Source organism: Narcine bancroftii, chromosome 5, assembly GCF_036971445.1.
Source record: "Narcine bancroftii isolate sNarBan1 chromosome 5, sNarBan1.hap1, whole genome shotgun sequence".
NCBI classification, from domain to species: Eukaryota; Metazoa; Chordata; class Chondrichthyes; order Torpediniformes; family Narcinidae; genus Narcine; species Narcine bancroftii.
The window spans coordinates 195982318-196009391 of record NC_091473.1 but is presented as its reverse complement, the minus strand read 5'-3'; the positions used below and the strand labels follow the sequence as shown (position 1 = coordinate 196009391).

Sequence of the window (27074 nt, the reverse complement as noted above, 5' to 3'; positions counted from 1 at the left end):
TAGTACAAGGGTGAAAGAAGCTGAAAAGTGATGGGATAGAGCGTAGCTCTCTGAATGGAGAGGGAAAGGGGGTGGGGAGCTAGAGAAAAGGAGAGAGAGGGGATGAGAGCAGAACACATGGAAATGGCACTGAGGTGAAAGATCAGGCATGATGAAGCTCTCCAAAGGGCTGCCTCCTGTTTTTTTATATATGAAGGCCCTTTCTAACTAAAATTCCAGCTATGCTCTGGCTGAAGCTGAGTCCCTTGGGCCTGGATGCTCAAAGTTCCATGCCACAGACCGCTGGTTGAACCTGTGGTTGAAGAGCCCACACTGGCTGCGGGCTGCCGGCTCATGGGAAACAAGGATCAGAAGCAGGATTTGAGAGGATGCTGAGGGCAAGAAGGGCTCCCGAAGGGTCTTGGGCACCGATCATGTTGGAGGTTTGGATCTGAAGCTTGGGCTACCAATGATTTAGAGTGTGTGCGGCTGCAGAGGCTGCAGGCACACTGGAGGCGAATCCACGGACACTCTGTGTCTCTGAGGGAGTCTCTTTTGTTTCTCTTTCTACTATTGTAGGGGTGCTGGGCAATGCTCGTGGCAGCTCTCTGTTTGCCTTATGCAGATAAGACGAAGTATATCATGTATATTACATTTTTATGTACTACAGGTACGAATTCTTTGATCCAAAATTCCATAAACCGAAAATTTCTGAAAACTAAACATTTTCGCGTTTGGCGCCAAACATGACCTGACGCGACCCACGCTCAACTCACCCTTGAATATCCCATGTCGCTCCATGCCGGTAATTAGTGGAACCCTAGGGAATCCTTACTTATAGGTGCCAGTGGCAAAAACAGATTCCAGCGCTTCCGATTCACCGTATACAGATGCCCGATTTGTTGTAGACAGTCCAAGGCCATCCCCACCATGTCCAGCGCTGCTGCAACACCCCCCACCCCATTCAGAGACCCTTCTAGTTGGAGTGTGTAATTTTGTGCAAATCTGAAATCAGTGCAATAATACAATGTTCTGCCTTTACTAATTATTCTATTATCTAAAAAACCGAATTCTGAAAAGTGTCTGGTCCCAAGGGTTTCGGATAAAAGAATTTGTACCTGTAGTATGTGACAATAAAAGGGACATAGGAACATAGGAAGTAGGAACAGGAGTAGGCCCATCGAGCCTGCTTCGCCATTCAATACGATCATGGCTGATCTAATTTATGACCTAACTCCACCTACCTGCCTTCTCCCCATATCCCCTAATTCCTCTATCATGTAAAAATTTATCTAACCGAATTTTAAATATGTTTAATGAAGCAGCCTCAACCACTTCCCTGGTTAGAGAATTCCAAACATTCACTACTCTCTGGGAAAAACTATTTTTCCTCATCTCTGTCCTAAATCTTCTCCCCCGAATCTTGAGACTGTGTCCTCTCGTTTTAGTTTCCCCGGCCAGCTCAAAAAACCTTCCTACATCTATCTTATCCATACCCTTCATAATCCTCTATGTTTCTATAAGATCTCCTCTCATTCTTCTGAACTCGAGCGAATATAATCCTAGACGATTTAATCTTTCATCATAAGTCAACCCCTTCATCCCAGGGATCAACCTAGTAAACTTCCTCTGGACCGTCTCCAGTATATCCTTCCTCAAATATGGAGACCAGAACTGGACACAGTACTCCAGGTGCGGTCTCACCAGTACCTTATACAGTTGCAACATTACCTCCGTACTTCTGAATTCAATTCCTCTCGCGATGAAGGCCAACATTCCATTTGCCTTCTTAATAACCTGCTGCACCTGCAACCTAATTTTTTGCGATTCATGCACAAGCACTCCCAAGTCCCTCTGCACAACAGCATGCTGTAGTTTTTCACCCTTTGAGGTTAGGGGTCTTTTCTTTCAATAAGAAGCTAAATTTACATCGGGTCTGTGTTTTGATTCAGTTTGCTTCTGCAAGTGCTTTCCCAGAATAGGACTGGGAGGAAAGGCTTTGATTTTTAAAAAATTATATGCATCATCTCAAATGAGAGGCTGTGTAATGAGACGATAGTTTGGCAGTGACCCTGTCCTCAGTGGTAGAACTATTCACAGCACGGAGCAATAAACTGGCATCACCCATCCGTGCTAACACAGCTAACATCTGATCTCAGCGCTCGGAGGTTGTGGGACGGTACAACTGTATCAAATAAAGAGTCAAACTTTAAACATGAAACAGCGGTAAAGCTGATGGCAGGGTTGGAAAAAACCAATCCTGCCGCGGGGGTAAACGCAAGGCTGGTGAGATAACTCCGAGATTTGATGATTAATGTCACAGACAACAAGATACCACGAGGGGCAGCATGGTTAGCATAGCAGATAGCTCGATGCTATTGAAGCTCCAGTGATAAGCAGTTTGTACATTCTCCCCGTGTCTACATTTGTTTCCTCCAGTGTACCCTTCATATTGGGGTTGTAGGTTAATTGGGTGTATTTGGGCACCATGGGGTTGTGGCCCAGAAGGGCCCATTACAGTGTTTAATGTCTAAAATTAATAGAGTGAAAGCTTCGTTTTGTGCACCATCCACACATCATAAAAAAAGTCGCCACACTCCACTGCGATTTTGGATTAAGAGATTCACGCAAACCGTCCCTAACGTCGAAGTACTCGAGATGGCAGAGGTCGACAGCATCGAGTCCACGCTGCTGAAGATCCAGCTGCGCTGGATGGGTCACGTCTCCAGAATGGAGGACCATCGCCTTCCCAAGATCGTGTTATATGGCGAGCTCTCCACTGGCAACCGTGACAGAGGTGCACCAAAGAAAAGGTACAAGGACTGCCTAAAGAAATCTCTTGGTGCCTGCCACATTGACCATAAAAGAAAGAAGGAATCATCACACCCGGTCAACAAGGTTTCTAGAGGTTTGGCGTGACAGTCAAATCAAGTTCATTTACAGCCAACTATCCCTCTCCAGGAGCCGCTTGGCCACCTGTGGATGAGGTCCAGCACAATGCATGGTGAGGAGGGTAACATAGTGAAGAGGGGCACCATCACCAGTTAATGGGGATTATTCATAGTGGGGAGAGGTTTTGTGGAGGATACAGCTTATTTTAATGGAGGGTGGGGGATATTTTAGTGGAGGGTGGGGATATTTTAGAGGAGTGCAAGGGATATTTTAGAGGAAGGGGGATATTTTAGAGGGGGGAATATTATAGAGGAGGGCAGGGATATTTTAGAGGAGGATGGGGATATTTTAGAGGAGAGCGGGGATATTTTAGAGAAGGATGGGAATATTTTAGAGGAGGGGTATATTTTAGAGGAGGGCAAGGGATATTTTAGTGGAGGGAGAATATTATAGAGGGCAGGGATATTTTAGAGGAGGGTGGGAATATTTTAGTGGAGGGGAATATTATAGAGGAGGGCAGGGATATTTTAGAGGAGGGTGGGAATATTTTAGTGGAGGGGGATATTTCAGAGGAGTGGGGATATATTAGAGGGGGAATGTTATAGAGGAGGGTGGGGATATTTTAGAGGAGGGTGGGAGATGATTTAGTAAAGGGTGGAGTATCATTACAGGAGTGCGGCTCGGTTTGTGTAGTGGTTGGCGCAAAACCTTTACAGTGTGAGCAATTTGGACTCTGTTTCGAATCTCACTTTGTCTGAAAGGAGTTTGTATGTTTCTCCCTGTGTCTGCGTGGGTTTTCCCCCAGGGGCTTCAGTTTCCTCCCACTGTTTGATACGTGCAGGAGGTGTAGCTTAATGGGGTGCAAGTTAATTCACTGTCACGGACTTGTGGGCCGAAATTGCCTGTACCATGCTGAACGTTTAATTTTAATATAGGGCGGGGAGAGATAAGATGGAAGCAGGGAGGTTGTTTCCACTGGCAGGTGAGACTAGAACGAGGGGCAAAGCCTCAAGATTCTGGAGAGTGGATTCAGGTCAGGGATGAGGAGGAACCTCTTTCCCAGAGAAGAGTGCACCTGCGGGAATTCTCCGCCTTAGGGAGCAGGAGAGGCTTGCCTCACTGAGTGCAGTTATGACACAGGGAGATAGATTTTTGAGTAGTTATGGAACTAAGGTTCTGGGGAGCAGGAGGATAGGTGTAGTTGAGACCACAACCAGAACTGCCACAGTCTTATTGAATGGCGGAGCAAGCTCGACAGGATGGTGGGCCGACTCCTACACCCACTGCCTGCCTTTGTAGGAGAGTGGAAAGCATCGATGTATGAGTGCGACAGAAGGTTCTAGATGTACCTGTATCTGTTTCGGCCCAATGTGGAACTTGTTGAGGACATTACTGAGAAATCTCTGCACTTCGTGCCAAGGGTAGATGCTGTTTGACCCATCCAACAGAATCACAATGTCCATGGAGACTCCACAATCTGAAAAAGGATATGGAGGTTGTTATAGAGATGTTGGAGGAAGACAGTTGGTCTAGCAGAGTCCATAGAAGGTAAAGATATATTATACAACCGACGTTTTGGGCCTGCGCCATTCCTCAAGTTATGTTGTGTAGGTATTTTTATGCAGCGACACCACATTGAGACTGGCTCCATTAGGGAAAAAAAAGGCAAGCTTAACTTTTTATGGAGAAGGCCTACAAGGCAGTTCCAGCATTGCTTTTATAGAGAGTGGCATCGGCAGCCATCCTCCGGAGTTGAGGGAGGCGGGCAAGTGGTGCAGCAGCGCCACCCATCGCCGTGAGGTCAAACATATGCGCGGAGCAATGGCTGTCTTCATTACCCATAATCCCCCACACAGCTGGAACCGCTCTGAGATATGCAGCATATGTCCTCATTCTTTCCCGGCCATGGAGCTTAGCACTCGAGTCCCTTCGCCCTCTGGCTTCGTTGGCTTGGCGGGCTCCGGCTCTCTTTGCCCCATAGAGTTTCAGCGCTCTTCAAGCCAGACTCCCTCCAATCCCCCTCACTTTGCATGTCCATTCCTGCTCTCTCCACTCCTCCTTGCCTTTCTGCTTGGTCTTGGCAGCATGGTGAGGGGCCGAGGGGAACAAGAAGAGGAGATTTCCAGATGGCAGGAGGGAGTCCTAACCCCAGCACCAATCACTGTGGGATCCCTGGAGGTGGATCCTGGGTTGTGGGCGAACAGCATCATCGCCAAGTCATCAGCCTGCCCCTAAGCAGCTTCCTTCAGCGGCTATAAGGAGTGAGGTGGAGTGACTCACTTCACCTGTGAGACCAGAAGGAGCAGAAACTGCATCCAGCATCCACTGTTGGCATTTTTATTAAGGTAGGTAAATCGATGTAAATGTGGAGAATATTCACCTTTACATTCACTTCTTTTTTCCTCTATAAACAGACTTTGTGAGTCAGGTTTTAAAAGCTGGGGAAAAAAATAGATGAATGGGAGGGGGAGGAGCTCAGACCAAAAGTCAAAAGGTGTGAATTGGATGTGATAGGAGGGCAGGAGAGAGGAGGGTTAGAATGGACTGTAGTTCTGAAAAAGGAGACAGAGGGAAAAGAGAAGAGTGATAGAGAAACAGAACTTGAGGAAAGGAGCGGGCAGGATGGGGTTGTTTCGAATGGAAACTGAAGAAGTTGAAGTAAATGTCAACAGGCTGGAGGGTGCTCAGATAGAAGATGAAGTGTGGATCCTCCAATTTGCGGGTGGTCTCTGTGTGGCAGTGCATAAGATCATGGAGAGAGATGTCAGAATGGGAATGGGATGGAGGACTGAAATGGAGGGCCACTGGGAGATTCACACTATAGATGTAGTTAAGAATCTGCCCGCCTACAGCACATTGCATCATTACCACCCCTCCCCCTCCCGTAACACATTCCAGCAGTACTGCCCATCCCATAACACATTCCATCAGTACCACCCTTCCTGTAACACATTACATCAGTACCACCCCTCCCATAACTCCGTCCATCAGTACCATGCCTCCCATAACACATTCCATCAGTACTGCCCCTCCTGTAACACATTCCATCAATACCGCCTCTCTCACAGTTTTAGCCCTTGATCACCACAGCACCTTCCGAATACTGCCTCCCCAACATTACAGTGGCTCCTGTTCGCTCTATCGGCAACCCAAGCTCCAAATCCAAACCAAAGATCAGGAAGCCTTCAGCGCCTGAGGTCTTTCGTGAGCCCTTCTTGTCCTCAGTACCCTCTTGAATCCCGGTTCAAACACCTGGTTGCCATAAGCCAAGCTCCAGCAGCCCGGCCTGTGTGGGTCCTTCAATCACAAGTTGCCAGCAGCCCATAGCTTGTGTGGGTCCTTCAGCTTCTGAGCCCATGTAGGGTTATTTCCCATGTTTCTCTTTCTCAACGGGGCAGTGTTCTCCCCATTTCTGGTGCCCTGTGTAATGATAGTGATCAAGTTTGCAATGCAACTAGGAATGCCTTAAGGATTATAGCTCCTGTTTGATTATACTTGGCTGTCAGCAGGGGGCTAACACAGAGCAAGAGACTGCTGTATAAGAGATCTGAAATGGAGGTTTGCAGCCACATGACATGCCTCATGGGCTGTTTACATCATCTTTAAAGTAAGGAACTTTTTCCTTTATCCATGTGTTGTCTAAGAACTCACACATACGAATACAGGATGAAGCACCCTGCATTGGTCTGCTGCTCCCCCCGGAGTCTGCTACCTCTGTGGTCCACTGCCCAGCACAGGTACAGCTACCTTGGGCATGGACCTCCAAGGTTCAGGTTGTTTACAAAGAAACACTATCAGCTTTTCTAGCGGGCCATTACTTACTATGTACTTTAGGAAGCGCCTTATTGCTACAGGGAATGGTTTAGTAGGTTAGGACTTTATTCCAGGGACGGCACCAATAGGGGAAAGGAGCCATTTGCAGACAATGCCCCCCTAAATTATGTATTGTGACCCCCCCCCCCCCAAATGAGGTATTGTAATCCCCTGTCCCCACCCTCAGCAGCAGCATCACGAGTGTGTGTCAAGCATCATTGATGTCTAGCTCCTTAGCATCCCTAGTCTCCAAGTAATATAGGCAGCACATTTGTCTACTACATTAGAGGTTCAGGTAGCCACCACCACCTCTTCCCCCCTCCTCAAGCAAGTTTTCGAGTGTCAGATTGTGCCCCACCATGGTTCCCTTAATGCCCCCTCATTAACTTGTTCTGGCATCGACCCTGCTTTATTTCCTGGATCGCAGAAGAATGAGGGGAAATTTGATACACAAAGTTATGTTGGGCATACTATATATATAGAGAAAAGCAAGCAGGCATTTCCACTGAGGATTGGAGAGAGGACATGGGTTAAGCGTGAAAGGGGAAAAGTTTAGGGGGAACATTCAGGAGAACTTCCTCACATTGAGAGTGATGGGAGTGTCGAATGAGCTGCCTGTTGAATTTTAATATTTAAGAAGAATTTGGGCAAGAACATGGATTGGAGGGGTATGAGAGATATGGACTGGGTGCAGGTCAGTGGGACTGGGCAAATTAATAGTTTAGCACAGACTAGATGTACTGTAGTGTTCTATTGTTCTAAAGGCTTCTATGCCTCACTGGGTCACTTCAGAGAACAGTTATGAGTCATTGGTGTTGTGGTGTGCCTGGAGTCAAATATAGTGGAGAGTTTGCAAGGGTAGGAGATTCCTTTTCCCTTGAAGGACATTCGTGAACCAGATGGTGTTTTTATACAACAATCTGGTCATTTTGTGGTCACCTTCACCAAGAGTAGTTTTTAAAATCCATATTTTTGGTGTTAAGTGGGTTTAAATTCCGCAGCCATCCCTGAACTTGTTTCTGCCCACAGGAATTGAGGGTAGCCTTCTGTGGGTCGTGATGTGACCACAGCCTCTATAGATGGGGCAGGTGGTGCTCAACAGCACAGGTGGTTGGATTCTTGGTGAGCTATTCCCACTGTCGATGCCTCAGAATTCAGGGAGCTGAGTGCCTCCCAGATACATCCTGAGATCTCAAGTCTGGGGTTTCTTGTGAAAGAAGAAGTCTTCAGACTTCTGTGTAGTTAATACACAGAAGGAACTCAGCAGGTCAGCCATAGGAGGTAAAGATAGAAAACGGATCTTTCAAACCTAAGCCCTTCTTCAAGGCATAAGCGAAAAACAGACAGGCAACTGAATAAAAAGGTGGGGGAGGAGGGAGAAGGAGCAAGGGGAGGAGCACAAGCCAAAGGCAAAGGTGGACACAGAGAGGAAGGCAGGAGAGGAAAGGGGAGAATAGATTGGGGAAGACATAGCTCTGTTAATGCAGAGCTGTAGGAAAGGAGGCAGAGGGAAAGAGAAAGAGAGAGAGGGTCGGGGGAGGAGGGTTAATGTAAACTGGAGAAGTTGCTGTTAATCCCATCCGGATGGAGGGTGCCCAAACAGAAGACAAGGTTCCTCCAATTTGCAGGTGGTCTCAGACTGACAGTGCAAGAGACCACAGACATGTCAGCAAGGGAATGGGACAGGGAATTGAAATAGGTGGCCACTGGGAGATCTCCCCTATTGGGGCGGACAGAGCCAAAGTGCTCAATGAAGCGATATCCCAGTCTCTGACGTAGAGGAGACCATAACAGGAGCACCGGATCCAGTAGATGACCCCTGCAATTTCACGTGAAATGTTGCTTCACTTGGAAAGGCTGTTTGAGGCCCCGAATGGTGGTGAAGTAGGAAGTGTGGGAGCAAGTGGAGCATCTCCTGCGGTCACAGGGGTAGATGCCAAGGGGGTCAATTGGTGGGAAGGGAGGAGTGGATGAGGGAGTCAAGGATGGAGCGGGAAGATGGTCAAGAGAGGAGAGTGAAAGATGTGCCTGGTGGTGGGATTGTGCAATAGTGGTGAAAATTGCACAGGATAGTATGTTGGATGGAATTCTTGTGGTTCCATGAGACATAATGTGTTATTTTCCAAGGAGATTTTAATTGAAATGATTGTCCTTTCCTCCTGAATTCCTTTCCCAGTAACATAACCTCCACGACTGTGAACCCTGCATCATATTTTATGTATCCAACAGAAAATGAAGTAATTGTGCAAGTATTTTCAACAACTATCTTATTCATTGCCAAGGAGCAACTGGATTGAAACTACTAAAAATGGCATGTGGTGAACTGTTTACTGGCGTTGAAAAGTCAGAGAAAATTTAATCATTTTGAATTATAAAAGATGGCAGTGGAAAAAAAACAAAGAGCATAATTTGACCTCCCCCTCCCCCCCACCCCCTCCAAATTGACCACAAGCTTATTGTTTCAAAGTTAACTTTAGATTATGGGGTGCACTAAATCAGCCGCTCTCAACGGGGGCCCTCGGGCTTCTCTGAGGCCACAGTACATTTAAGTAAATATTGAACATAGAACACTGCAGCACAGTGGCCCTTTGGCCCTTGATGCTCTACATTCCTACCTCGTTACCCTCTATTTTTCTTCCATCCATGTGCCTGTCTAAGAGTCTCTTAAATGCTCCTAATAAATCCAAATAATCCAGCTTCCACCACTACGCCTGGAAATGCATTCCAGGCCCCCACAACTCTCTGTAAAAAAACTTACCTGATGTCTCCCCTAAATTTCCTCCCTTCACTTTGTACAGATGTCCTCTGCCCTTGGAAAAAGGAGCTGGCTATCCACTCTTCCTCAGATTTTTGTAGACCTCTATTAAGTCCCCTCTCATCCTTCTTTAGTCTAAAGAGAAAAGCTTTGCTTTCTTTTCACCTCATATAGCATAAATATTTTTATGTAGTCAGTAGAAGTACGAAAGAAACCAAAACTTGACTGCTTCAAAGGGAACACAAAAGAGCCCGGGGTGGGGGTTTGGTGGGGGGGGGGGTGGTGGTGGTGGTGGAAAAAAGTTGAGAACGTCTGCTTTAAATTCACACATTCAATTCACACTCAGCATAGCCAGCTTTTAAGATATAGTAAAACTCCTGGTATCTGGCACCTATGGGAACTGGTAAATGCCGGATACGTGTATTTTCCAGTTGCTTGAGTCTTACAATGCCGAACTAATACATCTGCTTTAAGAATAAACAGTTTAAAAAACAAAAATACTATACTTTATTTACACTGAACAAACTTCACTTGCATGATAATAATAAACTACCTGAATGCATTTTACTTTATGTTTCAGTCACATTCTTTGAAAACATTTAACCTTTCCTGCAACTGCTGATTCCTCCCCCTCCTCGGAGTGGCCCGAAAGACAAAAACATTATAGATTAACCCCCCCCCCCCACCACAAAGTTTACAGATAAATTGTCTGACCAGGGCACCTCTTACTAAGAAGGGATAAGGAGACACTTTAAGAGAGTGACCCCACCAGCGAGTGACATTGACCATCTCTTCATCCTGGCGACACCATTTTATCCAATCACAAACTTTATTCAAACAGCTGCTACGAGCAAAACCCAACCAAGGCATTTCGCTGGATGAATAATCGCTCTCACTTTCACCAAAGGTTTCTGTGTTACTTCAGAGAACATTTACTTTTACAATTTTAAACTTGCATATTTTCACCTATTGTTTCTTATTTCTTTAAATTTTAAAAAATTTATTTTCCTTGATTTTTTTTTTGTTAGTTGCTTGAATTCCAGATACCAGGGGTTTTACTGTTCCTTGATCTTTCACACAGTTTACCTGATTTCAGGCAAATTAATACAATGCAAAACAAGAGCAATGGGGAAGCAGAAAATTTTTAAGTGGTGACCAAAAAATAGATTAACCAATGGGGGGAGATTACATTTGGTATTCCCAGGCAGACCAAGAGCCTTCACCAAACAAAGATTTTCTGGTGAAAATCAGCATGGCAGGTAGTGTCCATGGGTTGAAATGGTCAATCAATGGTTCAGTTCAGAGTTCTTTATGCAGATGATAAAGATAAAAAGGTGAAATACATTTATTAGGCACTGGTGAGACCTCACTTGGGAGCACTGTGAGCAGTTTTGGGCTTTTCATTGAAGAAAGGATGTACTGACGTGGGAGAGAGTTCAGAAGGATGATTCTGGGAATGAAAGGGTTATTATATGAGGAGCGTTAGACAGCTGTATTCATTGGAATTTAGGAGAATTGGGAGGGGTCTCATTGAAACATTTCAAATGTTGAAAGGCGTGGACAGAGAACGTAGAAAGGTTATTCCCTGTGGTGGGAGAGTCCAGAACAAAAGGCCACAACTTCAGGATTGAAGGGCGTCTGCTTAGAACAGAGAAGGGGAGGAATATCTTTAGCCAGAGGATGGTAAATGTGGAATTCGTTGCCACAAACGGTTGTGGAGGCCATCTTACTGAAGGCTGAGATTGATCGGTTCTTGATTAGCCAGGCCATCAAAGGTTATGGGGAGAAGGCCAGACAGCAAGGCTGAGTGGAGAAATGGATCAGCTCATGATTAAATGGTGGGGCAGAATGGCCTATTTCTGCTTCGATGGCCCATGGTCTTATAAAGAAGCTGGGGAGGGGCAAAAGGATTATGGAGTTCAGAACGGAAGGTGTGGGTGGTGGAATGACGTGTAGAGGGAGAGACTATGAGGAAAAGGGATGAAGAAATGTTGGGGGGAGTCAGTGGGCAGGTGGAGGTGGAAGTAGGTACAAGAGTAGGTAAAGGAGAGAAGAAATAATGGAACCAGATGGGGTGGGGGTGTTACTTAAAATGAGAAAAGTCAGTGTTCGTGCCCTTAAGTTTAGGGCTGACCAGGAGGAATATAATGCATTGTTTTTCAAAATTATTAAATTTAGACCTACAGCATGGTAAAATGGTGTTAAAATGTTGCAATGGCAGTGTGGCTGCTGGAATGGACCTTCAGAGAGTGAGGAGAGGAGACACAGTGCTCCTCCACAGGGTTCTACTGCCCAGTAGAACGGCCTGTTAAAGGAGCCAACAGTGGTTTATTTAAAAATCCTGCTACAGCAGGATCTGGGCCGAAGATGGTGGCGCCCATGTTCAGCAGCGGCCCCAAGGCATTGCAGACTCCAGGGAAGCAGAGGACTGGCAAAAATGGGAAGACCACCCACCACTCCTCCCCCCCACCCCCCCCAACCACCGCCGTTGCAGAAGGAGAAGCAGAGGAGATGACCCACGGGACACTGACCACACTGACCAGAGAGGGTCTCTGCAGCTGAAGAACACAGTGGGCTGTTGGTGACTTGAGGCAAAGAACCCACGCAGGTCAACAGACTCACACCAGGCTGTGGACCGCTGGAGACTGGCTTGAATAGCTGAAGTGGGTACCAGGTATTGAACTCAGGATGCGAGAGGGTGCCAAGGGCAGCTGAAGGCTGCCTGATCATGCCGGTTCAGAGCTGGAGCTAAGCTTGCCAATGGTTTGGATGAAGGCTGTGTGGCTGTGGAGGCTTCAGGAGTGCTGGAGGTGAATCCATGGACACTCATTAACTCCAGGGGAACTCTCTTTTGCTTCTTTTTTTCTAACTTCAAGGGGTACTGGGCAATTTCTGCTGATGGCAAACCTGTCTGCCTTACTGCAGACTAAAGTCAATTTCATATAATATTACACCTGTTTTATTACTAGACTGTGCCATCCAAATACAATAATTAGCCTACACACCCCATATGTTTAGAGGGTGGAAGGAAACTGGAATACCTGGATATCTGGAGGAAATCCTCACAGACACAGGTAGATGTACAAATTCCTTACACACACCGGCAGATTGGAGCCTGGGTCACTGATGTTGCTGGCTTTGCACTAACTTCTATGTTTGCCCTCATTCTGATAATGGGAATGATGGGGGTTGGCCTCCAGGAAGCCCAAGTCTAGAACAGTCTTGGCTGAATGGGGATGTAATCATATCTGAGTGGTGAGCTGCCTGTGTTCGGGAGATCAAATGGACCCCGATCATACCTTGTACGGTGGGTGCAATGATTCCTGAAGGCCTGAAGTTGGAGCTGATGTTTGTACAGATTCCAGTGTTGAAGATGGAACTTCCACACTGTTGAGACCAGAGGGGAGCACACACCTGCAACAAGAGGGAAGATGGGTGGTAAGGTTCAAATTCATTATCATATACAACCCGACAAAACACCATTTCTCCGGACCATGGTGCACACGCATACACACAATGTACAGCAAATAATAATCAAATACACTAAAACCCCTGGTATCCAAGATTTAAGCAAATGGCAGCCCCAAACAACCAGCAAAAAAACTGAGGAAAATAAATTAAAATGAAAGGAGCTAACAATAAAATAATAGGTAAAACACACACAAGTTTAAAATTGATGTGTCACGCTGTTAGTTCGCCAATCCACAACTCAGATGCCAGGTGGATTCATCACAGTATCTGTATATTAGACGTCTGGTGAGTGGAATCAGCCAATCATGAGGCAGCAAATACATTTTAGTTAGGCACCGTAAGAGTAAATCTCAAGCAACTGAAAAATACACTTATCCAGCACCTACCAATCCCCATAGGTGCCAAATAGCAGCAGTTTATTGTAAGATATAATTTTAAAATAAATATATATAAATATTTTTGTATGATTTACAAGATACTGTTCATCAATTTCACAGCCAGCAGGAGGGAGCTATTCCCCAGCCTGGCAGTCCTGGTTTTGATGCTCCTGTACCTCCTTCCTGATGATCGTGTGCTGGCAGGAAAGGGTCCTCAATAATTCTTTGAGTTCAGAAAGGGCGGAGACTCAACAGCCAGTTTACTGGGAGTTTCTCCTGCCTGCCATGTGGTGCCTTTTACAGAACCTGCAACCCGAGTTCGAATCCCGCTCTGTCTGTAAGGAGTTCATACGTTCTCTTCGTGTCTGTGTGGGTTTCCTCCGGGTGCTCCAGTTTCCTCCCACCCTTTAAAACATACCTGGGGTTTGTGGTTTAATTGGGGTATTTGGGCGGCACCGCCTTGTGGGCCAGAAGGACCTGTTAGAGTACAAAAGTACTGGAGAAACTCAGCAGGTCACACAGCATCCATAAAAAGTAGAGGGTAACCAATGCTTCAGGCCTGGGCCCTTCGTTGGGAAGCAGATATGACAGCAGTGTTTATCTCATGAATTTGCAGGGATAGGGGGATATGTGTCAGATGCAAGCAATAGGAGTTTTATTTAATTTAGGCATGGTGTGCTGAAGACCCTCTCTCTGTGCTGTCCTGATGTTCTTGGTTTTAATGTTAATAAAAATAAAAAAACAAAGAATTCAATCAATTCCCCATCCCATTCCCTTGTCTATCCATGGTCTCATGCACTGCCAGACTGAGGCCACTTGTAAATTGGAGGATCCGACTGGGCACACGAGCCCACACTGCCCAAATACTCCCGCTTACACCGTGTGGAGGGTGAGAGGACACAGGAGGTAACTCCACGCAGGTCATGTGGGAGAAACCCATCCCGGGTTGCTGGCACCGTAATAGCGTCACGCTAACCGCGTCCCCCAAAGTGCCAGCTTAGATCTTGGAAACTTCATACCATGAAGCCCTGTGAGTTACGGGTCAATGTCATGCCGAAGTGGGTGTCCTTCATATTGTCAGAGACGTTTTTCAGAGCTTCCTCTCCTGCAACACACAGAATTAAACTGGAGTTAACACAGAATACAAAATGATAATTACTATTCTATATATATCCATTCTCCCTAACACAAGGCCAGGACTAGAAAATTACACCACCATGCTAATTAGCACTTTCTTCCAGTTCTCCTGCTTTGCACTTCTGATCAGTGTCATCGGAGGTTTCAGAATCAGAACCAGTTGGCATGAACATATGTCACAAAATTCATAGTTTTGCAGTGTGTTACAAATGCAAAATTGCTACCAATTACAGCAGTGGGGAAGAAGCTGTCATTGTACTGTTGAGTGTTCGTCTTCGGGCTCTTGTTCCTGATGGTGACAGAGTGAAGAGAGCATGGCCTGGGTGGCAGGGTCCTTGAGGACAGAGGCTGCTTTCTTGAGACACCGTCTCTTGTAGATGTCGCCGAGGGAATGAACTCTGGCACCCGTGATGGCACTGGCGGAGTTCACAACTCTTTCTACTTTTCTCCTGTCCTGTGCATTTGGCACATCCAGATCAGACGGTGATGCAACCATTCAGAATACACAATAAGGAGGCACGAGAGACTAGAACAGGATGCCCACCCAACTCTCCGCAACTAGGCTCCATCTGTACCTCCTATGGTCGCTGCAACACCAGCTGATTTCCTCCAGCATTTCCCACTGGCACCTTGTCGTTGCTTCCCCCTCTGTCATTTGAAGAGCTTCCCCAATCTCAGCCTCTCAATACCTGGTGATGGAAGAACTCTAGACCAGCCATTCTCAATGGGTGCCATATGCACCCCACCCCTACCCCAGGTGCCACAGCACATTTAAGGACTGAAATCATAAAATATGTTTTATGGATTTTATGTAGTCGGTAGGAGAGATGTACAGGGGAAGCCAACTAAACTTGACTACTCCACCAGGAAAAGGGCCCCTAAACTTTGTGCAGAGTCCTAAGGTGGTATAGCCAAAAAAAGGATGAGGATGGTTGCTCCAGACTACGACAGTAACCATGACGGCGGACCACTGAGCGGGGCTCTGCGGCTGAAAGACTAAATGTGGCAGGCAGCTAGTGACTTGAGGCAAGGAACTCACAGAGGGTGTGGGCTACTGGAGACTGCTGTCGGATGGCTGGAAACTGGTTCAAAACTGGCTGAAGGAGTACCAGGTATCGGAACTGGGATGCAAGGGGGTGTCGAAGGCACTGAAGTGTTGGCTGCACCAAGCCTCAGGGCATCTCTCAGTACTTCCTCTTGCAGCCTAGGACAGCATAAATTGGTCGCAGAGCAAGACTCCATCCCTACAAAATCTTGTCACACACTTAGGGCCAATGCAGAGTAAACCTTAAGTTTATAATATCCTTTAGAAAACTTTCAACACAGCAGGATACCGAAAGGTAAATTTATATCCCTTTCTCCACAGCGCTTCTTTTGCTGAATTAAATTCTTTATGTCTCTTAATAATCTCTTGACTCAAATCAGCTTAAAAAAAACACTCTACTACCCTGAACCATCAATGGAGTTTGATGTCTTCGAGCATTCTGCAACACAATTCGCAAAATCATCTCCCTATCCTGATATCTCCAACAACGAATTAAAACTGCTCAAGGTGGTTGACCTGGATAAGCTTTCTTCCTCAACGCTCTATACCAGGGGTGTCAAACTCAAATTCACGGAGGGCCAAAATTAAAAACTTGGACTAAGTCGAGGGCCGAACTAAATATTTATTGAAAATTTTCAACAACATCTGCATGTTTTCTCTTCTTTCAACATATGTAATGTTAAACTTTTTCTTATTAAAATAAATGTTTAATAATAGTTTTGGATAAACTCTTTCATTGTCATTGCCATTGGCCCATTTCCTTTAGCGTTCTGAAACCATGCACATGACAAGTCAATGAGGGATGATTAAAGCAGTGGTCTTCAAACTTTTTCTTTCCACCCACAGACCACCTTAAGCAATCCCTTACTAATCACAGAGCACCAATGGCACAGGGACGCGAGTGGAAAGAAAAAGGTTGAGAACTGTTGTATTGTGGTAACTCCACATCTGATTCGGTTAATTGTTGGGCAAGTGGTCAGAGAAGGACCCCCCCCCCCACCCCAAGAAAGGCTTAAATCACAGGAACAAAATAAGCTTCCATCTCACTGCTCCCAATCTTACACACAGTCCTGATGTGGAATGTGGGGTCGCAGCTCCACGTTCACCCGAGTTCAGGTGCTGTCTGTGTGGAGTTTGTACGCTCTCCCCTTGTCTTGGACCAACAGGTCGGATGCCTGATGAAGGCACCCGAACCTCCCGTTGAAACGCCGGCGTCCGGGGCGGTGGAGGAATTGGCTGAGAAGAGCGCGTTGCTCCCACCCCCCTCCCATGGGATTAAACTGCGATCTCACGGCGCCGGGCTCGTCTCCAACAAAAGGAGTGGGAGGCAGGAGCACGGAGTGAGGGGGAAGACATCACCAACGAGACGTTTGGTCTGGCATCGCCGCTGAAGCGCAGACCCAGCGAGGATTGTCCCCAACTCCAGCCGCGTCTGTGTGTCCGGGAGCCGGGCAAGCTGAGTGCGGCACTCCGATCCCCGGGATTCGGGACTCTGAGATTCCTCCACACCTCCGGCGTCTTCATTTTCACCTTCAGTGTGCATGCACTATACTGGCGTGGCAGCCAGCAGGCCAACTCTAATATATATTTAATATGATCTTGCGGGCCAAAAATAATGATATCGCGGGCCAAATTTGGCCCGCGGGCCAGAGTTTGACATGTGTGCTCTTTACGCTCTGTCCAATTCCAGACCATCTTGTGTGTCTTGTCACACACTTAGGGCCAATGCAGAGTAAACCTTCCTTAAGTTTATAATATCCTAATACATACTTCCAGGGCAGGAACGGCATGGATTAGAAAATTATCCCAACAGAGAGTTGTGAACTCAGCCAGCACCATCATGGGTCAGCCTACACTCCTTTAAGGACATCTACAAGAGATGGTGCCTTAAGAAAGCAGCCTCTATCTTCAAAGACCTTCACCACTCAGGCCACGCCCTCTTCACACTGCTATCTTCAGGAAGGAGGAACAGGAACCTGAAGATGAACACTCAACAGCACAAAAACAGCTTCTTCCCCTCTGCCATCAGATTTCTGAATGGACAATGAACCATAGACACTGCCTCACTTTCTCTCCTTTTTGCACTAATTTATTCATTTAAAAAAAACATAATTTAAAGCAAAACTTACATCTGGAATGTTGCTGCAAAACAATAAATTTCATGACATGTTCATGATAGTAAATCATGATTCTATCAAAAATCCCCAGGCCAGGGACAGCATGGATTAGAAAACACTGTCCCATCAAACACACCCAAGGCTGGGGTCCACATTGCTCAGTCATTGCTTTTTTGAATATTTTATTTTCATTTTTCATAAATGCATTCATACAATCTTTAAACTTTTATACACATATTAAATATCTGCAAACCACACCCCCCTTTCCTTCCCCCCACCCAAATACAAAAATATAACTTCACATACCATCAGAGCTCTAATTTTTCACAATTTTTTTGGGGGTTGTGATAGTACAGATTCTATCACCAATGTGTACATGTACAGATTGTAGTGTAGGATGGCTGAGAGCATAGCCACGCCTACTGGCAGGTCTTAAAGAGTTGCTCCTAGCCAGACCAGGCCATTCTGGACTGGTCAACCTACATGTGATATGCTCCAGTCTTTTAGTTAATAAAAGCCTTGGTTTGGATCAACAAGTCTTTGGTTCTTTCGACGCACTCTACAGGGGTTATCACATTGTCACATTTATAATTGGACCCCAACATAATCCAAGTACAGTTTCCATACCTTAATGACTGTGTCATATTTATTCTTTAAATTGTAAGTAATTTTCTCCATGGATATACAACAATGTAACTCCACAGCCCATCAAGCAATAAGTGGAGAGTTGGATTTCCAAGAGAATTCTATACACTTCTTGGCCACAGCCAGAGCTACCTTAACAAAGCAAATTTGAAATTTAGTCAGTTTGTAGCTCACATCCATAAAGTTGCACAGAAGGTACAGCTCTGGGTCGCATGGGAAAGACACTTCTGTTACTCTTGTTAGGCGATATCATACTAGAATGGTCTTACCTTTACCCACGACCAGGTAGAATGTAAAAAAGTTCCAATTTCAATGCCACATCTGAAGCACCTTCTGGATATTTCAGATTTTGATTGATGCAGTTTTTGTGGCGTGAGATATAGTTGATGTCAAATATTGTATTGAACCCGTCCATATCTCGCATTGATCATTGATGTCATATTATCCAAACACCAATCAGACCAACAGTCCTCTGGTATTATAACACCCAGGTCCAACTCCCTCCTCTCTCTTGACCTTTGTAGGCCTGGCTTAGCACTTTCGCCTTGGAGAACAAAATACGTCCTAGTTATAAATGTTGAGGTATTTCCCCACCTAAGCATCCCTTCCACTTCATTACTTGAAGGTGGGACCATTGTGGGGGCCCTTCTTTCTCACAAGAAGGACCTTAATTGAAGAAAGCAGTGAAAGGTTCTATTTGACAAATATATTTCTGTTTTATATGTCCAAAGGATATAAGTACCCCTTCCTCATACCAATCTTCAATTTACCTAATTCCTTTCTCATACCAAGTGCTTAGAATTTTATTACCCAAATTCATGGGCAATAATTCATTTTGGCACAGTGGTGCTTTTGGTGATATCCCACCTTTTTTTATTGCATTCATTAATATCATGCCAAATTTTAATTATATGCATTAATATGGGGTTTTACATTTTTAAAATTAATTTAATATTCCATTTGTATGTAATCCTATTTGGATCCATGAGGGATCTTGCCTGGACTGCTAGATAATTTTTTTCAAAATCCAGCAATCTTAATCCCCCTAATTTAAATCCCCTCATTAATTTTTCCATGGAGATCCTAGGCACTTTATTATACCAAAGAAATTGTCTTATACGACCATTGAGTATCTTTAAAAAATTCCGAGGCAAAGGAAAGGCAACGACTGGAAGAACTATTGCAGTCTCGGCATCACTTTCATTTTCACACAATTAACCCTCCCAACTAAAGTAATAGGCAAGTTTTTCCAACTTTGTATCTTTCCAAGCATAGGGAGATAGTTAAGTCTGTATAAATTTTGTGAGTTAATATCTAACATTATTCCTAAATATTTAATTCCTTGCAATTTCCATTTAAACTGACTTCCTTTTTGGTATCTTTTATAATCAAAATTTGTTAATGGCATAATTTCACTTTTGTCCAAATTAATTTTGTAATCTGAAACTCTTCCATATTTCTCCAGTGTGGCCTGTAGTTTAGCTAAAGATTCATCGGGGTCTGATAAATACAATAGCACATGGTCAGCAAACAAATTAATTTTATGCTATCCCTTTATGTCCAGATCCTTCCTTATGGCCTATGCTAATGCTTCAATCGCCAAAACAAGGAGATCTGCTGGCAGTGAGCATCCCTGCCTGCTGGATCTACTCAAAGAAAACATCATCAACATCAGACCATTAGTTATAATTTTGGCCCATGGCTTATGATAAAGGATTTTTATCCAATTAATAAATATTCATCGCATTTCAAACTTTTATAATACTTTAAACAGAAATGGCCATTCTAACTGATCAAATGATTTTTCTGCATCCAAAGATACAATTATACTTCGGTTCACCTTAGACTTATTCAGATGAATTATACTGAATAATCTGCCCAAATTTATTTGCAGTGTCTTTTTTTAAACAAAGCCTACCTGATCTGGATTTATCAATTTAGGTAAATATTTCCCTAGTCTATTAGCTAGAATTTTGTAATCTGCATTTAATAAATGTCTATATGAGGATGGTTTTAATGGATTCCTGGTTTTCTTTTATCGGTAGCACCATGATAATAGCTATTGAGAAGGATCCTGGGAGAGTCTGAGTCTCCACTGTCTGGTTAACCACGCCCATAATAAGAGGCATCAAAAGGTTTTTGAATTCTTTTTAAAACTCAGGCAGAAAACCATCCTCCTCTGGTGATTTATTTGCCTGTAATGTATTCAAAGCTTTTTCAAACTCTTCTCTGGTAAAGGGGGCATCCAATTGTATCTGATCTTTATTTTCTAATTTTGGCAATTCAATTGAAGAGAGAAATTCATCCATCACCCTAGAGCAGTGGTTCTCAACCTTTTTCTTTCCACTCACATACCACTTTAAGCATTCTATATGCCATCAGTGCTCTGTGATTAGTAAGAGATTGCTTAAGGTAGTATGTGAGTGGGAAGGAAAGGTTAAGAATCACTGCTTTAGATCTAATTGTTACTGACATATTTTGGTTGAGAAAAATTGTCATTGACCCATTTCCTTTGGAGTTATGAAACCATGCACATAACGAGTCAATGAGGTATGATGAAAACAGTGGTCTTCAACTTTTTTCCTTCCACCCACATAACACCTTAAGCAATCCCTTACTAATATCAGAGCACCTATGGCAGAGGGAATACTTAAAGTTGCATGCAAGTAGAAAGAAAAAGGTTGAGAACCACTGCCCTAGAGGCAACTAGCAATTCTGACTTGTACAGTTTTGTATAATATTGTTTATAAGTATCATTGATTTCTTTTGGATTATATGTTAATTTATCAGGCTCTGTTTGTATTACATTAAGTATCCTTGATGTCTCTTCTGCCTTTAATTGCTGCAACAGGACGTTATGTGCTCTATCTTTTAATTCATAATATTTCTGTTTTGATTTTAAAATAGTTCTTTCTATTTTATATGTATTATGTTTCAATTTTTTTATTTTCCAAAATCTTATATCCAATCTGTGGTACTCTTTATCCACCTCTGTTATTTCTTTCTCTGAACCATTAACCTCTGCCAAGTGTTCCTTCTTTAAATTTTTAGTATATGAAATTATCTGTCCCCTTAAATAAGCCTTGATTGTGTACCATATTAGAAAAACTATCATTAGTAGAGGTGAAATTCATTTCACAAAACAATACTATTTGTCCCCTAATAAAATTAGAGAAATCTGTCCTTCTCAACAGTGTAGAGTTAAGATGCCATCTATAAACCCGCTCTTGTTTCTCTGGAATCAGTATCGGTAGGGTCAGTGGTGCATGATCAGATAGCAATCAAGTCAGGTACTCTGGTTCATCCACTCTGTTTTCCAATTGTGCAGACATTAAAAAAAAGATCTATTCTCGTATAAGAGTCATGAACTTTGAGTAGAATGAATAATCTCTCACCCTGGGGTATGACTGTCTCCAGATTTACAAATTTAAATCCTTCACAAAAGATTAAGTAACTTTCTAGCTTTTGCTTTTGTCACTGTCTTTGCTGATTTATCAAAGATGGGGTCCAAGCAAAAATTATAATCTCCCCCAACCAATGTATTTTGTCTTCCTTCCACTGCTTTTAAGATGACATTCTGCATAAAAGATTCATCATCAAAATTCAGAGCATAAACATTCAGAAGCCTCCAGGATTCTGCGTTTATCCGACAATGTGCCATTACAAATCTTCCCGCTGTATTAATGATGTGTCCTCAACCAACACTGGTATATTTTTGTTCATTAAAATTGCCACCTCTCTTGCTTTGGAGCTGAAAGAAGATGAAATGACTTGGTCCCACCAGTCCCTTTTTAATTTGTTATGCTCCAATTTTGTAAGGTGTGTTTCCTGTAGAAAAACTATGTCTGCCTTTAATTTTTTTCATGAGTCCATTTAAACTGTTAACATTATAAGTAATAAATGTTAACATTTCACTCTTATTCATATTTACACATATCCAGCTCTGCCATATGACCCTTCAGTTTATTCATATAGTACAATGATTTGTCCCTTTTAAAAAAAACATGTGATGCCCCTGCACTGATGGTGACATCAACAAGAAACCCCAAAAGCCTGTGAGAAAAGCCTGCGGTACTATCTAAAGCAGGGGTGTCAAACTCAAATTCACGGAGGGCCAAAATTAAAAACTTGGACTAAGTCGAGGGCCGAACTAAATATGTATTGAAAATTTTCAATAACATCTGCATGTTTTCTCTTCTTTCAACATATGTAATGTTAAATTTTAGGATATAACTTTAGGAGGATAATGTTACAGGTCAGGAGTAGGTAGCTCAAGTTCACCCTTTGCTTGACCTGAGGGAAACCTATTTGGTCCCTGTGGAGATGTAGTCAGCATTCACAGGCTGTGTCCAATTTGGCCTGCATCAGGACTCAGCATTTCCTGCTCACTCCTCAGGCTCTAGGCCTCTATTCACCCTCGACCCACCATCCCTCTACCTGACCAGTCCTTTACCCAACCTCTACTCACCCCTCACTCCACTCGCTCTGCCTCTACCCACCCCATCCTATACACGCCCCTCTACTGCCTCTCCCCTCAACCTGTTCCTCCCTCTACCCGTCTCTCACCCTCTAATCACCCCTCCCCTACTTGCCCTGCCCCTCCCCTTTTACCTCTTCCCTATCCACCCCTCCTTCTACTCATCCCTCCCTCTAACTGCCCCTCGCACCACCATAACTTCCCCTGCCCATTACTCCTCACCTACACCCTCTGCCCACCCCTGCTTACCCACCCACTCAGGCCCAGCGCGCTGCCGATCAGCCTTTGCGGAACAGCGGGGGCCGTGCGCAGCCTGCCATGTCTGTCACGCCGACAGGAAATCACAGGCACTCGCCAATCCACCGCACCGCTCGACAGGTGAGAGAAGTGACTGGTTGTGCGGGGAGCCTTCCAACTGGCTTGCCGGCTGATGACATTGACAGACTTCTCGTGTTACAATTTTGTTTTCCCCATTCTCAAAGTTTGCACGGTCAACCTGCAACACTCTTGCTCCCTCCGCATCCCGTGGATCTGATGCCCGGGTGTTGTTAGGATTCCCAGTAGAAGGTTTGTGGAACTTTACCATTCTGGATTCCTTTTTGAGAATATTCTGGCCATCTTTTAAGGGGGGTGGTTTTAGGGGGGAGGGGATAGTTAGGGGGTGGGGAAGGATGTGCAATGAAGGGGGAGGATGGTGGGGGTGACATTACCAAAAAACAGCATCAGCTCTCGCTACAGGGCAGGCCACCTCTAATACATTTTTGAAATGATCTTGCGGGCCAAATATAATTATATCGCGGGCCAAATTTGGCCCGCGGGCCAGAGTTTGACATGTGTGATCTAAAGGAAAGCCCCTCTCCTTAACTTTGGAATTTTGTAAAAACTCTCCTTCTCTGACGCCATTAACCTCCTTAAATTGGGGTAGCTGCCCCAATTGGGGTACTATTTTACTAAGTATTCACTTTCTCCTGAGCTCTTCTTATACATTTCAAATCTATTTTAATTAACCAATAAAAGACGATTCATAATATAACTCTGTTTACTTTTACCCAGTTCACTTTGACTTTCTCTTTTTTTTTCTGGAATCCCATTCTGAAGTTCCTTTTATAGTCCTTGTATACATCTCTCTACCTCCTTTATAGAGATTTTCGGAATTGTTGAGGTCCCTGCAACACATCGATCCTCAACATCGCTGGGTATAACATCAAGTACTTTATTCCGTATTCTCAGTTGTCACTTGAAGCCATCAAATTCCTTTCTTTGCTTAACCAAATTCACACTAAAGTCTTGAAAAAACAACACTTTTCCACCTTCCAACTTGACTGGACCATTATTTTCCCTGGCATGTTCAACTGCTGTTCTTAGTGTTGACTCCCGATCCCGCTAACTCAAAAATCTTACCAGGACCAGTCGTGGCTGGTCTTCTGGGGCCGAGCATCCAGTGGACTCTCTCAGTAAGCAAGTTCTCTTTGAATCTTCCTGTTCCCAACCACTGTGGAATCCATTCCTCAAAGAACCCCACCGGGTCATTCCCTTCGGTCCCTTCCCAATGATGTGGACATTATTCCTTCTGCTGAAATCCTCTGTGATTGGTTTTATCCAGCAGCAGTTGTTTATCCAGTTTCCATGCAGTTGCATTTTCTTCCAGGGCCTTCAATTTTTCCTGAACTATTGTCAGGTCATTTTTGACTTGGTCCACCCTGGTCATCAGGTTTCCAAGCTCCATGATCATCACCAGTATATTTTGTCTGCCACCTCTCTCAGCACAGTTTCTACCTTGGAAAGTCATCCACTCAATGTCTCCATTGTTTCCAGCAGATATTACAGATTGGGTGTCGACCCCCTCCCCCAACCCCCATCTATTTGAGTCTAGGCGGCATCTTCTTCACCACTCCCTTGTGGACTTTCTTTCGACGATCTCGGCAAACTTTTGAACTTTTCCAGCCCTAGTTTTTTGGGTCTTATTTTTCTTGCCCATTCATTTTCTATTTTTTAGCAGGTAAAATCTTTAACCTGGTAACTTTGAATCGTTCTTCCCCACCCCCCCCCCCCCCCACACCACCACATCACTCTTTAAGGGGAGCTACTCCAACCCACATCTGACTAGATCCTTCACATGACCGTGCCGTTTGCTCTGCCATTGCTGACCATTGTTGAGGGTTGCAGGGTCAACGTGCCACTATTACATTGCCAGTGACCTGGGTTTGAATCCCTTGTTGTCTGTAAGGAGTTTGGAGGCTCTCCCTGAGACCTGCATGGATTTTCCCTGGGTGCTCCAGTTTCTTCCCACACTCCAAAATGTACAGGGGTTGTAGGTTAATTTGGGTGAAATTTGGCAGCACGGGTTAAAATAGCCGTAATCGGCTTCAACCTTGCTGAGAACAAAAAAATTAAAAGCCATTGGAGCTCTGAACCAGATATGTTCCTGCTACTTTACCTGAGTTTAATTTCGTGCAGCTCGTACTCTTCCTGTTGGACACGTTGCATCGATAAATGTCGCCTTTCTTGTTCTTTGCACTTCCATCCCAGGGGGCACTGACCAGCAACCTGGTGAGACAGAGAGTAAAAACAAAAAAATGACCCATCTGACCAGTGAACCGAGAAAATGAGTGTCTTCATGGGGACTGTGACTGTCCACTGAAAGCAGATATGAGAGGCACTGGCTCAGGATGGCATCCAACATCTTCAAGGATTTCCCCCCCCCCCCCCACCCCCATTACCCTACTCATAACCTCTTCTCACTGCTACCTTCGGGCACAAGGTACAGTTCAAAGTTCGAATTTGGGTACATACATGACTTCACATACAACCATGAGATTCTTTTTCCTGCAGGCGTGGCAGAATTTTTACTTATTGGTGGCTATCCCTTGAGGTCGAGGATGATGGACTTCATTCCGTTGATGGCAATCTTGAGTCCAATCTTGGCTTTGAAAGATCTTCCGCATTCAGGACAGGTCGTTCCAGATGGCAGATCGGGCTTTGGTTGTGGCTACCTCTCTTCCCATTTACTTCTCTTTTCTTCAAGTTCTGTACATCTGTTGACTGTTCCTTCTTGGATGATGGTTTGCCAGAGCTTCTTGTCCCTGGTATTGGTTTTGAAATTATTGATGTTGATGTTACATCTCGTCATGTTGGATTTTAAGATGTCTTTGAATCTCTTTTGTTGTCCACCTCTTTTACGTTTGCCTTCTTTAAAGTAGGAGTAGAAGATTTGTTTCGACAAATGTTCATCTTCCATCTGAACAACATGACCACTCCATCTTAGATGGTTCTTAATGACACAGGCTTCAACCCTTGTTGTTTTTGTTTCATTTGGCACGCTGACATTAGTTCTTCTATCTTCCTAGCTGATATTTAAGTTGTTTCAAAGACAGCGTTGATGGAACTTTTCAAGTGCCTTCAGATGTTGTCGGTGTGTTGTCCAAGTTTCCGATGCGTACGGAAGCACTGGAATCACCACCGCTTTGCACACTAACATTTTGGTGTCCATTCGAATGTCACAATCGCAAAAGACTCTTATTCAAAGATATCCAAAAGCTGTTCCAGCGCATTTAAAACAAAGTTGGATCTCATCATTGAAGTCGACATTGGAAGGGAGGTTCACATTTTGCAGGGTTGTTTCGCCAAGTTGAATTGATGGTTCTATCCGAGTTGTCTCAGTTGGTGATGGTAAATTGAGTCTTCTTGGAATTGATGGTAAGTCCAAGTTTCATGCGGAAGCCAGTCAGAATCTGTTGCAGGTGGTATTCCAAGAGAGCTGCAACACTGTTGTCATCTGTGTATTGGAACTCAATGAGGGAACTCGTGGGTGTCTTGTTTTTGGACTTAAGTCAGGCGACATTGAAAAGTCTGCCATCAGTGTAAACTGTACTCAAGAAAAATATATCTAAACAAATGACAGAAATGTAAAGGAAAAAAGAAATGTAAATAAACGGACTGTGCAAATACAGAAAAAATATTCAGTGATAAATAATGTGCAAAGTCAGAATCCTTAAATAATTCTCTGATTGAGTTTGTTGTTGAAAGATCTGATGGTGAAGGGGTAGCAGCTGTTCCTGAACCTGGTAGTGTGAGTACTTATTTTCATAAAACCCTGAGATTCTGTGGGCCTCATTACTGCACTCAGAGAGAAATAAAGAAATCTAACAAACTAACTGTGCAAATGCAGATGTATAAATATACATTTGTAGCAGGGTTGCTACAGTTATAGCTCGAAGTATAATGGGTCATAGCTCAAGGTTGAAAGAAGACTCGCACACCAAGGGAGTGTCATCGACTCTGGCTTTATTGGGCTGCAGCTCTGTCTTTTATAGACAGCCAGTCGTGTCACCACCGGAGTGTTGCTTGAGTGAGGCTGGCTGCTGAT

At 44.3% G+C, this 27074-nt stretch overlaps 1 protein-coding gene across 1 annotated transcript in view; it reads right to left on the bottom strand.

Annotated features, from left to right (window-relative positions):
• The window catches only part of itga10 (integrin, alpha 10), a 172929-nt gene that overhangs the window by 98729 nt on the left and 47126 nt on the right, over positions 1-27074 (bottom strand). Inside the window, exons 3-6 of the mRNA XM_069940600.1 lie at positions 25146-25255; positions 14307-14392; positions 12739-12853; positions 4221-4348 (exon numbers count right to left, since the gene is read on the bottom strand). Of these exons, the coding sequence (XP_069796701.1) occupies positions 4221-4348; positions 12739-12853; positions 14307-14392; positions 25146-25255 (439 nt within the window). The remainder of the gene's footprint in view (positions 1-4220; positions 4349-12738; positions 12854-14306; positions 14393-25145; positions 25256-27074) is intronic.